At 41.6% G+C, this 15,736-nt stretch overlaps 1 protein-coding gene across 1 annotated transcript in view; it reads right to left on the reverse strand.

Moving 5' to 3' along the window:
• FAM189A1 (family with sequence similarity 189 member A1) overlaps nt 1-15,736 on the reverse strand; it is a 489,297-nt gene that overhangs the window by 204,415 nt on the left and 269,146 nt on the right. The window contains exon 3 of the mRNA XM_040413849.1: nt 9,460-9,567. Within this exon, the coding sequence (XP_040269783.1) occupies nt 9,460-9,567 (108 nt within the window). The remainder of the gene's footprint in view (nt 1-9,459; nt 9,568-15,736) is intronic.

The following is a 15,736-nucleotide window of genomic DNA, read 5'->3' on the forward strand; positions in this document are numbered from 1 at the left end:
TGTCAGCATTTTCAGTTGACAGTCGGATGCACTTATCAGTTATAATGCACTCGGCAGAACAAAATACCTGCACTGACAAAACGCTGGTGGCAGAGCAGGCCAGCACCTCCAAGGCATAGAGCGCAAGTTTTAGTGCCACATGTCCAGCTTGGACACCCAAAAGTTGTAAGGCACAGAGGAATTATTGAGGACGCTTAGACGGTCGGCTACGTACTCCTTCACCATCTTCCAAAACTTTTATCTCCTTGTGACACTAGGCCGCACATCAGGGTGAGGTTGCTGTGGGGTGTCATTGCCTCTCTTGGAACTTCTGTGTGTTCCCCTTGTCTCCCCTCCTCGGTTGCCCAAGGAACTACGTACTCTGCTGCCAGTGTTGTCAGCTGGAAATTTGTGGAGCAATTTTTCCACAAGGACCTTCTGGTATTGCACCATTTTGCTAGGCCTCCCCACCACAGGAATGAGAAATGAGAAGTTTTCTTTGTAGCGGGGGTCAAGAAGGGTGAACAACCAGCAATCGGTGTTGGCCAAAATGCGTATTATGCGAGGGTCACGGGAAAGGCAGCATAACAAAGTCAGCCCTGTCTGCCAGAATCCCAACAGAGATGACTTTGCTGTCCTCATCAGGAGGATGACTCTCAATATCCTCATCCTCTTCCTCCTCTTCAGCCCATCCACACTGAACAGATGGAATAAACCTGCTGTGGGTACTACCCTTTGCAGCCGAGGCCACCGTCTCCTGCTCCTCCTCCTCCTCATCATACAATTCACGCTGAAAAGACGATCGGAGGGTGGTCTGGCAATTACCCTGTGTACGGTCTGACCCCGTTTCTGCCTCTTCCACATGCAAAGCGTCCTCCTTCATTGTGAGCAGCGAGCATTTTAGTAGACACAGAAGTGGGATGGTTACGCTGATGATAGCGGCATCGCCGCTTATCATCTGTGTTGATTCCTCAAAGTTGCGTAAAACCTTACAGAGGTCAGACATCCATGCCCACTCGTCGCTTGTGAAGAGAGGAAGCTGACTGGAAAGGCAACGACCATGTTGCAGCTGGTATTCCACTACTGCCCTCTGCTGCTCATGAAGTCTGGTCAACATGTGTAACGTGGAGTTCCACCGCGTGCTCACGTCGCACAGCAGTCGCTGAGCTAGCAATTAAAAGCGCTGCTGCAGCGTTGCCAGACCAGCAGCAGCTGTAGATGACTTTCGGAAATGGGCATACATGCGGCGCACCTTCACCAGTAGCTCAAGCAAATAGGGGCAGGTTTTGAGAAACCGCTGAACCACTAAGTTGAACACGTGGGCTAGGCATGGTATGTGTGTGAGCTTGCCGAGCTCCAAACCCGCCACCAAGTTACAGCCATTATCAGACACAACCAAGCCTGGTTGTAGGTTAAGTGGCGAGAGCCACAGCTCAGTCTGGTCCCTTATACCCTGCCATAGCTCTGCAGTGGTGTGCTGTTTGTCACCTAAACATATTAGTTTAGGCACGTCCTATTGCTGCTTCCCCACTGCAGTGCTACACTGCTTATAGCTGCTAACTGATGGGTGACTGGTGCTGCAAGATGATAATTCAGAGGTGGAAGTGGAGGAGGAGAAGGGGGCCCGCAATCCTTGATGTCTGTAGCACCTGTGCCATGCCAGGGTATGACTCGCTCCCGGCCTCCACAACGTTCACCCAGTGTGCCATCAGGGAAATGTAGCGTCCCTGGCCACAAGCACTTGTCCATGTGTCAGTCGTTAAGTGGACTTTCCCAATAACTGCATTGGTCAGGGCACGGGTGATGTTACAGGACACATGCTGGTGTAAGGCGGGGACGGCACACTGGGAAAATAGTGGCTGCTGGTGACTGAGTATCGAGGGGCCGCCGCCACCATCAGGCTGTGGAAAGCCTCAGTGTCCGCAAGCCTAAATGGCAACATTTAAAGGGGCCAGCAATTTGGAAAGGTGCGCATTTAGTGCTATAGCCTGTGGGTGGGTGGCTGGGTGTTTGTGCTCTCGTTCAAAGGCCTGGGGTATGGACATCTGTACACTGCGATGGGACACAGAAGTGGATGTGCTAGCTGATGGTGCTTGCAAAGGTCCAGGTGCAGGGGGGGGGGAGACATCCGGGCCTGCGTCTTGGACAGGGGATTGGCCAGCACGTAACACAGGGGAAGAGGAGGCAGTGGTGTGACCCGCAGACACTGATTGTGGCCCACCTATTAGGGTGCTTTGATGCCAGGTGGCGGATCATGCTGGTGGTGGTTAGGTTGCTAGTTTTCACGCCTCTGCTCATTTTGGTTCGGCACAGGTTTCTCAAAAAAGCGACAGACTGCGGGAACACCTAGCCCTTGGCAAGGGTGATTTCCACAAGGGTTTGCTCCAGGGAACAGTTGCGAGCCTATTTTGTGTGGCCCGCCTTCTCCCTTTTGCCACCCCACTGCCTCTTCCAGCCTGTTGCGGTGCTGCGGATCCCTCCCCCTCTGTACTGCTGTCCTTGATCGGCTTGCAACCTTCCCAGGTTAGGTCAGTGACTTCATCGTCCACCACATCCTCTTCCACTTCCTCACTCTGCTCATCCTCCTGACTTGTTGACCTAACAAGAACCTCACTTATTGAAAACTGTGTCTCATCCTCATCATCAACCTCTTGAGACACTAATTGCCATTGACTGGATATACAGTCAGGTCCATAAATATTGGGACATCGACACAATTGTAACATTTTTGGCTCTATACACCACCACAATGGATTTGAAATGAAACAAACAAGATGTGCTTTAACTGCAGACTGTCAGCTTTAATTTGAGGGTATTTACATCCAAATCAGGTGAACGGTTTAGGAATTATAACAGTTTGCATATGTGCCTCCCACTTGTTAAGGGACCAAAAGTAATGGGACAATTGGCTTCTCAGCTGTTCCACGGCCAGGTGTGTGTTATTCCCTTATTATTCCAATTACAATGAGCAGATAAAAGGTCCAGAGTTCATTTCAAGTGTGCTATTTGCATTTGGAATCTGTTGCTGTCAACTCTCAAGATGAGATCCAAAGAGCTGTCACTATCAGTGAAGCAAGCCATCATTAGGCTGAAAAAACCAAAACAAACCCATCAGAGAGATAGCAAAAACATTAGGCGTGGCCAAAACAACTGTTTGGAACATTCTTAAAAAGAAGGAACGCACCGGTGAGCTCAGCAACACCAAAAGACCCGGAAGACCACGGAAAACAACTGTGGTGGATGACTGAAGAATTCTTTCCCTGGTGAAGAAAACACCCTTCACAACAGTTGGCCAGATCAAGAACACTCTCCAGGAGGTAGGTGTATGTGTGTCAAAGTCAACAATCAAGAGAAGACTTCACCAGAGTGAATACAGAGGGTTCACCACAAGATTTAAACCATTGGTGATCCTCAAAAACAGGAAGGTCAGATTTGAGTTTGTCAAATAACATCTCAAAAAGCCTTCACAGTTCTGGAACAATATCCTATGGACAGATGAGACCAAGATCAACTTGTACTAGAGTGATGGGAAGAGAAGAGTATGGAGAAGGAAAGGAACTGCTCATGATCCTAAGCATACCACCTCATCAGTGAAGCATGGTGGTGGTAGTGTCATGGCGTGGCATGTATGGCTGCCAATGGAACTGGTTCTCTTGTATTTATTGATGATGTGCCTGCTGACAAAAGCAGCAGGATGAATTCTGAAGTGTTTCCGGCAATATTATCTGCTCATATTCAGCCAAATGCTTCAGAACTCATTGGACGGCGCTTCACAGTGCAGATGGACAATGACCCAAAGCATACTGCAAAAGCAACCAAAGAGTTTTTTTAAGGGAAAGAAGTGGAATGTTATGCAATGGCCAAGTCAATCACTTGCTGAAGAAAAAACTGAAGGGAAAATGCCCCAAGAACAAGCAGGAACTGAAGACAGTTGCAGTAGAGGCCTGGCAGAGCATCACCAGTGATGAAACCCAGCATCTGGTGATGTCTATGCGTTCCAGACTTCAGGCTGTAATTGACTGCAAAGAATTTGCAACCAAGTATTCAAAAGTGAAAGTTTGATTTTTGATTATTATTCTGTCCCATTACTTTTGGTTCCTTAAGAAGTGGGAGACACATATGCAAACTGTTGTAATTCCTACACTGTTCACCTGATATGAATGTAAATACCCTCAAATTAAAGCTGACAGTCTGCAGTTAAAGCACATCTTGTTTGTTTCATTTCAAATCCATTGTGGTGGTGTATAGAGCCAAAAATGTTACAATTGTGTCGATGTCCCAATATTTATGGACCTGACTGTAAATTCACACAGCAGATTTGTTGCCCCTATTTCTGCACCTTCATTTCAATTTATCTTAATGGGGTTGTTTAGGCGGCAAGCAAATGGATTTCTGCAGGCTCCATTTTGATGAATGGTACAGGAGTGTAAATTCAATGTCAATATGAGGTTGGATTCACACAAAAAATAATTTTTGCATTTTTAGGGACGATTTTTCTAATTGAGTTTTTGGTGAGTTTTTTGTGGTAAAAATGTCAGATCCAGATGTTAGCCAAAGGTCTATGAGAAATATGAAAGGTACAAATGGACAAATGAACTGTTTGAAAAAAAAAAAAACATGAAAATGAAAACACAAAAATGTCACACATAATGTCACACAGTTTTTGTATAAAAATAAATAGGGAATTATGATAAACATTTTTGAAACATTCTTTTTTTTTTTTTTACTTTCGATGCATTGTTCGGATCCATAATATAAAACTTTTAAGATTCACTTCAGGTACACCGAATTGAGAAAACCAGAATGCATCAAGGAAAACCTGCCTTGCTTGGCTGAATGATCTTGAGCTGGGGTACTCTTTGAGGGAGACCAAAAAATAACCATGATGAGTATTGTATGCAGGTGACATTACTCTTGTTTTCTAGAAAGAATATATGCAAATTCACATATCTTAATTCAGCTGGCATGAGATAAGATTATTGTTTGTTTGTTTTATTTATTTTTTTGAGAAAGCGAATTTGAATATCTTTCACAGAAACCTGACAATACTTTACACATATACTAGCCACTTCCATAACAAGAAAGAGTACCCCCCAGATAATGCATATATATTGCCAAGAAACCCAACAGTGGCATACTAGGTGCTCACTCCCCCCCCTCAAAAAAAATATTTGGGTTTGTTTTGGGAAATTCAGGACGAACTCATACCATTTTTTCAAATCATAGCATTCTCTGTGTATTATATAGGAAGACAAATACATGAAAAATATGTCAATATGTTTTTCTTATTTATGTTTTTGCTTTTTTCCCACTGAAAAATGAATAAATTGTTCTTAATATCCATATTGATTGAAAATTATCTACACAGTGGTGGTATCAGAATTTTTTAGCAAGAATATTTGAAAACACAAAATTCTAATAAAATGTTGACACGCAGACAGAAAATATTAATTTCTAAACCATTCTTATTGTCTGCTGCTTAAAAATCTGTAGTGTGTGCTATGTGGTCTCATAACAGATGCAACAACTGGTGAACACATGATCCACTGGGAAGGCAACATGCACTGGAATAAGAAAAATTGCCGGCAACCAAGAAGAGAAGCCCTCATTTAGATTCCGGTAAACTGTGCTTGGGGATTAGGAAAGAATTACAATAATTGGGAAGACAATACCAGCAGATGCTGGACAATAAGAATTCTTAAGCAAGAGACTAAACAAACATCACATATGTAAATGGTTCTTTTGCAGACCAAAGTGCTCTCTTGATGTTTAAAATTACCATGGGCAGAAGGAACAGCAATGCATCTGAGCGCACATCAACCAACTGCTGCCTGGTTATGCAATTTAGAGGAAGTAATTAGCTTACAAGAACATACAGAGCAGTAACCAAGATTTTATTTTCTCTTTATTATGTTTTCTTTAATTCTCTCACTTAGAACCAGTAACTAATACTCTTATGTTTTGTTTTACTTAAATTTTTATGCTTTGCTTAGAACTTTCAGGGTATGTTCACGAGGCGAAAATCTGCCACTGATTCAGCAGCAGAAAATTGACATATTCCACTGCTAAATCCAAATCCCAAACTCAGAAACAGTTCGCCCATTGACTTTAATGTTAAAAACTCCACCTTGTGCATACAATGTAAAATGGCAGAGGTTTATTTAACAGCTGATTTGAAAAACGCTTGAGAAGTGACATGTTACTTCTTGGAAGCAAATTTGATTGTGGATTTCATAGAAGCAGAGAAACCTCAACCAAAAACTGTTAATACTCTATCTCTAAAAAACCACCACTAAATTATAATTTTCTGCTGCTGATTTTGCAGGTGGGTATAGACGGGCTGATGGAATTGGGAACAGGAGCGGACTGGGAATTCAAAGTGGCCCTGGAAAAAATACTAAAAGTGGCCCTGTTTTGTAGTCGGGTCCAAATTGATGGAAGGCAGGGCCAACACAAGTGTAGGCAGGGCTAGCAATACCATATTGTGGCACATTATACCACCCCAACAGAGCCAAATACCACTGTCCATCACAAAATAATTATGCCAGCAGCACAAAATACATCCCCAAAAACTTCCACAGGCCTGCCGTGAGGAGGGCTTAGGCGGCCCCCTGGGCATCGGCCCATCAGGAAATTTCCCTGTAAGGTCTATGGCTAATCTGTCCCTGGTTGGGAGGGTAGCACAAGCATTTTGCTAGTTCATCGGGTGATTGGTCGTTCCCAATAATTTGGATGATTATTGGTTCGTCTAAATCCACCTTTAGTCTCAAAGTAATCAGCCCTACCTAGAACCTTCATTTCAACTAAATCAATTGTTTTATTCTTTTAAGTGTGCTATTACATGAGTTGTTGGAGCCATGGGTACGGCACCCTTGTTACTGATAATTGCTGGGCTGCACCTGGACTGAACCTATGTTTCAAGTGGCAAGTCCAGGTGAGGCCTGGTAAGTAGTTTTAGGTTTAGTATGATACTCATGATTCCAACCATACATGTAATAGCTCCAGAGGGTGACTTCTGCACAAAGCAGAATATGTTGCAGAAATTTCTCTCTCTCCTTGAGACAGAGAGAATTGGGTTTTATTAAAGCTATGATGCAATGCCATTTGATGTTGTGATATTAAATTGTAGAAATAATATAACACTAAGGCCATCTTAACCCTCAGGATGTTGATACAGGATATTTAGAAATGGTAACAATGCTGAGTAAGGGTCTATTCACACGTCCGCAAAATGGGTCCGCATCCGTTTCGCAATTCTGTTCTGTGGCCCCTCAAAAAAAATAGAACATATCCTATTCTTGTTCGTAGCCACAGACAAGAAAAGGTATTTCTATCATAGTGCCGGCCATGTTCGGTCCACAAAATACGGAACGCACATGGCAGGTGTCCGTGTTTTACAGATCCGCAATTTGTGGATGTGTCAATGGGCCCTAAAGTTGACCATACACATTAGATGTACCTATTTATTTATTTTACTCACTTATATACCTCTGGTGGACCTGGCGATCTTGGTAACATATGGAACCTCTTTGATCTCCACTTAATGGTAGATGTCAGGGAACATAATGACTGGGCTGTTAAATTTCAATATGCCTGATCTTTATGTTATCAAAGACAAAAGCTATGGCTGAATGGGCATGTGTACAGGGTTGGGAGAGATAGCTGCCAGCCAAACAAGCTTTTGGCCAAGAGCTACTGAATATGTATGAACAGTGAGTAGTTTATTTTCTAATAAGTGACAAACTCTATGTTGAATGAAATTCACTGTGAATGTGTAGGGTGCTGAGTGCAGGTAATAGCAGGTCCTTCAGGCCTCACACTGTAGACCAATATGCCACTCTCTCTACCGGACCTATTGTTCGAAGCTTTGGTGGACTCTCAAGTACATTCCTCAACCAGGGCCCTACCAAATCAGCAGCAGTTATACTGTAGCAGCTAGAGCAACTAGAGCAACTTGCACATTGCACACATTCCATTTTAACAGCTCCAATTTTCAGCTCCGTAGGGCTGCAGCTATTGATCATTTTAGTAATAAACTATTCTATTGATTAATCCAATGATTAATCGAGTATCTAATAAGAAAAAAAAACTAATTAAAAGAACATTTTTCTTTATAAAAACTCATCAGCCCCCCCGTGCCATCATCAGACACCCCCATCAGTCCTCAGCACCATCAGCCCCCCCATGACATAAGCTCCCCCCAAGTGTCATCAGTCCTCTGTGCCATCAGCTTCCCCCATGCCATCAGTACTCTGTGCCATCACCCCCAATGCCATCAGTCCTCTGTGCCATCAGCTTCCCCATGCCATCAGTCCTCTGTACCATCAGCTTCCCCATGCCATCAGTACTCTGTGCCATCACCCCCAATGCCAGCAGTACTCTGTGCCATCGCCCCCTATGCCATAAGTACTGTGCCATCAGCCCCCTCATGGAAGCAGTACTCTGTGCCATCACCCCCATGCAGTGAGTACTGTGCCATCAGTCCCCCCATGCCAGCTGTACTCTGTGCCATCACCCCCCCATGCCAGACATCAGTACTCTGTGCCGTCAGTCTTCTGTGCCACCACCCCCATGCCTTTAGTACTTTGTGCCATCAGCCCCCCATGCCATCAGTCCTCTGTGCCCTCTGCTTCTAGCCATCAGTCCCCAGTGCCACTTTAATACTTACCTCTCCTGTAGGGGCACCGCCAACACTCCTCAGCTCCTTAGCCTCTTCTTCTTCGCGCTCTGCACTGTTGTCCTGACGTCACACAGTCCTGATGATGTGTCAGGATCCAGTGCAGCGCTTCACTCACGCTCTGTGGTCACATGACAAACAAATCTGCGATGCAAAAAATTTGCATCGAGAATTTTTTGTGTCGAGTTACTCAATTTAATCGAGTAATCATTGCAGCCCTACAGCTCCCTCTCCCAGTAACATCACTGTTACAGTTTAGGATAGGAACTAGAATACATACAGTGACCTCGAAACGTATAGCAAATAAAATTACATAGAATATTCACATATACATTGTAAATAAGTACAATGCAGGGCCTCAGTCTTAAGCTACATAGTGTAACCCTAATAGCAGCCTGTGTCACAATGACACATTACATAATATATTAGCATGCAGGATTATGCTAATACATTATGTTAGAAATAAGGTTATAAAATAGTAATCCTAAAATGGGATGCTGAAAAAATATTATAAAAAATTGTAACAGTAAATAAAAAATTAAAAAACACAAAAAAGCTAAAACTTTATTTAACATTATTTAGCATAAAATAAATGTTATCGTGCACACATTAAATAATAATAATAATAATTAAAAAAAAACTACACATATTAGGCATCCACATGGCTGTAATAATCTGAAGAATTCATTTATCAGGATATTTAGTGTGAAACACAAACGGTGTGAAAAATAAATAAGGCCTTTTCAGGCCTAGTCATTAAAAGGTTAAGCTCAGCAATGGTTCTGTGTATCTATATCACTCACCAGTTGTAGAACATCAGCAGAAACCATCTGCATGCAGCACATCGCTGTAGCCAAGGCACAGACAATTGTAGAGATGATATTCAAAGCACACACGCTGAACAACAGGTCCTGTAAAAGATGCAAGGAAAACCATCAGGTTTTATCTTACTAATGCATGTGACGGGACTGCAAACATATTTAATTGGTCTGATAATAGCAGCTGTCACTTGCTATCTATTCAGTGAGGGATTAATTAGTTTGCACTGTCGCTTATTCAGATCTTAACCCCTTACCACTGACCTCCAGACACTGACATATCACGGTTCTGTACAAGACAATGACAGCATATTATCATAAAAATTTTATTCATTTTTCTCTGTGAATTCAGCTTTACTGGGAAACTGACTCTCTACATGGAAAGAAATGATGGTTGTGAGAGTGCAGAGAGGCCCTTTCCACCCAAACAGAGACAACAGCCCCAACATGCTATTGATAAGGTTACCATTAGTGTTGAGCGAATCGAAGTATCAGAAGTGGAATTTGATTTGAATTTCAGGACAAATTTGATTCGCCACAAAGCCGGATTTCCTCGTGCTTCGTGGTACCAAATAATTTTCCCTGAAATGGCGGTAAAAACAAAAAAAAATTCATACTCACTTCATCCATTTGAGCATGAAGAGGCAGCCACGGCCATCTTGATTAAAGATACTGCGCAAAATCTCTCATGGTGTCTTCAATCAAGATGGCTGCTACATTATCAAATGGATAAGGGGAGTATTTTTTTTCCCCATTTATTTTTACTGGATTAACCCTTAAAAGCCCTTAATGTTAATCTTAGATGCTGCGATCAGCGATGAAAGCGGTATCTGAGGGGTTTAATGACGGGGGACAGAGTTGCGTTTCCCTGCATACAAAGAAATGAGCTTCATGACGACATAATTTGTCATAGAGCGAATTTCTTGGTGAAATTCGGCAAACCATCCAAATCAAATTCTCAATAACTTTGCTCATCTCTAGTTACCATGCCAATGTCTAACAAATTAAATCAATGTGCACAAAGACTTGGTATGGATGGCCATTCAGAGGGCATGCCCCTAAGAGCCTTCATGCATGCCCATGGACTATGCAAAACTAGGTACTGCCTGAAGTGTCCATTCACTAAGGAAACACCTTTGCACCTCTTCTGGCAGTGTCCGTTTCTGCATGACCCTTTTCAAAGATTCAATTATACTCTTTTGAGCTCTATCTGACTAATGTAGCCCTATCCAAACATAATCAACAAAATATGAAGATGCAGTGGAAGGATCATGCACCTTTATAATAGCTTTATTAAGACTGGTTTCACACGAGCGAGTTCAATGCGTTGAACTCGCAGCGTGCGTCTGCGAGAGCTCCCGTCCTGATTTACTTAGCACTGATAGGATCGCATTGCATTGTAGTAATTTAAGATGCTATGTTCTGGAATGTATTGTATAACACTGATATACAGTATATCCACGATTGTCCTGACAAACACATTTAAAAGCAGCAGAGATACAGAGATCAGCACCTACATGAAGCCTCCTGAGCACAGTCTCATAGCAGCTGAGGTCTCCAGTAGAGATGAGTAGTGAATCATTCAAAATTCGATTTGGCTGAACTGGTTTATTGATTTGATTCAGGTCAAAATTGATTCTACCCAGATTGAAAGTGCTGCACTTGGCCTGAAAATGTCTGTACTCTGCGGTCTACCCTCTTGTCTCTGATTTGACAAAATATTAAGTTTGTAGAATTTTGGACAAATGCAACTCAGTTACAATCACTCTAGTCCCCAGCATCAGAGAGGAGGCCTACCTAGAGTCAGGTATTTCTTTTTACCACAGCAAATAAACAAATATGATCGACTCAAGTTAACCGAGCATGTATGCCTCCGTACAGACATTATTTATTATGAGGAAAAATATGACAGTTTTACCATTATTATTTTTTCCTTTCATTCCATCCTGCAAAAGTAAAGGATTTCCATCACAACAATAGTCTGACAAGAGCCTCCTAAAAATATTTATTCCTGGAGATTGTTGCTTTAAGTTGTTTTTACCACTACTGTCCATTCATTTCACACAAAACAAAGATGTGAAGTCATGTGTGGAAAGCTAAACTGCGTTGTGTATCACACATGACTTTACATTTCATCCAATTCCTATGATTTGGCTGCCTTATAGTTCATTTCAACATTTCTGAGTTTATATAAGTATTTAAATGGAATTTCCTGGGCTTAGGATATTGATTGTCTAAGAGACTGGTTGAGGTCTGATTCTTGGCATCCCAGCAATCAGCAGTTTGAAGAGTCCTATTGTTTACATGGGACCACCTACCTGCATGTTATCCACTTAGTAGCGGTGGTGCGGCATATTGCAACTTTGTCCCGTTCAAGTGAATTCGACATAAACAATGAAGAGTCTCTTCAAACAGCTGAACCGTGTGATCAACCCTCACTGATCTGATAGTGATTGGCTTTGAGGCTACTTTCACACTGGCGTTTTGGCTTTCCATTAGTGAGATCCATTCAGGGCTCTCACAAGCGGTCCAAAACAGATCAGTTTTGCCCTAATGCATTCTGAATGGACAAGGATCCGCTCAGAATGCATCAGTTTGCCTCCGTTCCGTCTCCATTCCGCTTTGGTGTCCGTCTGAAGAAACTGAGCCAATGACACATTCTGGCACATTAGAAAACTGATCCGTCCTCCAATGACTTTCAATGGTGTTCAAGACGGATCCGTCTTGGCTATGTTAAAGATAATACAAATGGATCTGTTCTGAACGGATGCAGATGGTTGTATTATCTGAACGGAACCGTCTGTGCAGATCCATGACTGATCCGCATCAAACGCGAGTGTGAAAGTAGCCTAACCAAATATATTCTACATGTAAATACATAACACCTTCTTGCTAATGCTAACCTGGCCATATACATAGATTACATTTATGTTGGACTCAATGTGGCCGTGCTGGTGATATCTGCAGTCAGATGAATCTGCATAGGATAAGCACAACTGTCAACCGATTTTACAGAAAAAAGTATCGGCATGGTAGACTCCAACATGCATTATTCTTTGTTCCTGTGTAATACAGACAGAAGCATTTACTGTTACTTGCCAGTCTGTGTCTACCTCTATTAGTGAAGAACATTCATTAAGCTACTACTATTCCCATTTCCACCACCACTCCCCTCCTCTCCTTGATGGCATTTACAAGAACAAGAGCACACAGCTATTGCATATAAGATATCTAGAGCACAATCCAATTTATTTTTCATGGCTGCAAAATAAAGATGAGCAAATGTCTTCACATTCGATTTAATCAGGAGAATCAGTTGTCTGATTCAATTTGGGCATGAATAAATTCGGTCCAAATCGCAAGTGCCCGATTGTCAGGAAAACTGTCTCTCTGTCTGACAAAAATATGAATTACTTCAAACTCGAACTTTTTGTAACATTTAAGTTGGTTGAATGTCCAAATTTTATAATGGATTTACTCATCTCTGCTGGAGAAATTTTTTTTTTGTTAGTTTTTTAAACTCTGAACACTGAACTATTACGCTAGCATTTCTAGACGGTTCTGTCATATTACTTGGCAGACTGTATACCGACATGAGACTCTTGGCTGCTAATGACAAGAGCGCTCTCTCACGTACAGAAGTAGGACACACCTGCCTTTCCTGCAGTGAAAGGTTACACTGCAATAACACAAGAGAAAACAATTAGCATTTCACTTTGAAGACATGAATTATGCGACATAATTGCTGCAAAAGATCATGCTAATCAGCCATAAGTATTATGTTTATGGTTACCATGGCGATGCTAATCAGCTTTCAGAATTCCAACAAAACAAACTGTGATCATCACTGCAGCTTTACTGATTTTCAATACAGTATATATATATACGGTATATATATATATATATATATATATACACACACAGTATATAAATATACCATACAAATGTATAAAGACACAACTGATTTGACATAATATAGAGTCTCACATAGTTGAGAAAATGAAAATAAAAGATTCTAATAGTTTCTACAGAAAAATTGTTGTTTCAAGGGAGTGCTGCATCATTAAATTGATGATGTTTTGACTGTATTTTACAGCATTGCTTTATTAATGTATTTTAATAATTGGTCACCAGGCAGCTATCTATTATGTTTTAACTAATAGTCCATATTTATCGCTGTCTTTTATTCATTTTATTTATTCATTTATGAATTGTGTTTTATGCAAGATGACATGAACATAAGCGTAGCAGATAATTTTGTATTTATTATCTGAGGTTTTCTATACTGCTTTAGATAAAAAGGGTACCACAGAAAGACCACGCCTTCCATGGTCAGTATTTGGTCAGGATTGGTCATCAGTATATATATATATAAACCAATACGAGTGTAAAACACAGAAGAGACATGAATCTGTCTATATTTTCTATCTGATTGTGTTTCTATTCAGATGCTAGATACTGGCCAAAATATTGTCATGTGGAAGTGTCCTGAAAGAACTGCAATCAATTAAAGGGGGTATCCCATAAAATGTTTTTATATCCTGCCCGCATAACAGGCGATAAATATTGAATCGCTCGGGGTCCAACTGGTGAAACCCCTTCCCCTTCCTCCTGCCAGAGATACTGAAAATGGAGGCTTACTGAGTCTCCTGTCTGAATAAAGTGGCAGTGCGTACGTCACTCCACTGCTCCATTCACTTCTATCGGACTGAGCACTGTTTATGTCAGTCCCATAGAAATGAATGAAGAAGTGAACAGCGTGTGCACTACTACTCCATTCATTCAGAAAGGGGTCTCAGGGAGGCCCTGGAATCCAATATTTATTACCAATCTGGGGTGTTTTCAGCTGGCTTTAGCTGAAAAAAACTGCTTTGAAAACTGCACAAAAAAACTGTGTAAGACACCACCCTTAAAGGGGTTGTCCCACTAGAAATATTCTACTTTTTTTTATTTTTAATTAGTGTCGCCACTGAATTATTCAATAAAAATCTATCTATATGCCACCACCTGCTGTTTGTTCTTTTCCTTATTTCTACGTCCATCTTGCTGAGGTCGCACATGGGAATCACAGATCCGACCAGTCACTTATCAGCAAAGTCAGGATATCAAGTAAGAGGCATTGTAAATATCCTGTAAATATCATCAGAGCAAAAACAACATTACCCCATAAAACGTAACTTTTATTTGTCGTTATAAAACTTCCAATTGAAAACAACCCCAGTAAAACACCCTACAGTATCCCTCCTCTTTCCCTGGCCTAGAAGTGGAACTGCCACCCTGACAAGAGTGACCCCCTTGTCTTCTTTGTTCTCTCTGTGTTACCCTGATCTTACTGGGGTATCCAGGATGAAGACATGGGGTCGCCAAAGATGCAGGGAATGGTAGAAAAAAAAATCAGACTGTAATGATACAATAGAGAGGTTCTACAATAGCAGGAGATAACTGATATAGAGAGTGGTTCTATCATTTTTCTTCAGGGCTGATCAGTCACATAAGGACAGATACTGTATATAATTGCATTTAAAGACAACAGAATGAAAAGACAACTATGTTCTTTATGCGTGAACATCGCAGATGATTTTTCTAAAGCAGACACACATATAATTATGACCTGAACTGAATGCAGAGCAGTAATGTGGACCAGACCAGCTTCTCAGTATGCTTAATAGCTGCCTCAAGGGCTTACTTACTTCATTTTAAGCATATCATGAAACAATTTGCTGTGCAAGGAATTATACAACTCTCTGAAGGGCAAGATGACTTGAAATGCACTGTACTGCTCAGTATCATGATGTAACCTGCAGATGATAAACTCTTGCTTGACTGCACTCAATGTGTCCCAGAGAGCGGCATGCAGGACAGGTTTAGAAGCAAAGGACACCTTCGAATACATTATATGTAATGAAGCATAGCGGTGTAGACTTGTCTCTCTACTAGTCATGGATATTACGGTAAGGGCACAGAAGATTGCATGCTCCCAATCTGCTAGTAACAGGATTGCTTCCTTCCTACTTCTCTTTTGCAAACCATACAGTATCTTACTGTATTATGTAACAGAATGTCAAGACATATTCCTATGTAGCGTGATGGCCTTTAAAACTTATGCGAAAAAAATTCAATGGAGATAAAAAATATATGGACAACTATTTTATGGCACATTTGGTTGCGGTTTACAGGCACTTCTTGCTTTTGAGCTGCTGGATCTTTTCTATACTACTAGAGATCTGCCAATCTCTTGAAATTCGATTTGAGTATGATTTGG

This window comes from Bufo bufo, chromosome 1 (assembly GCF_905171765.1).
Source record: "Bufo bufo chromosome 1, aBufBuf1.1, whole genome shotgun sequence".
NCBI lineage: Eukaryota > Metazoa > Chordata > Amphibia > Anura > Bufonidae > Bufo > Bufo bufo.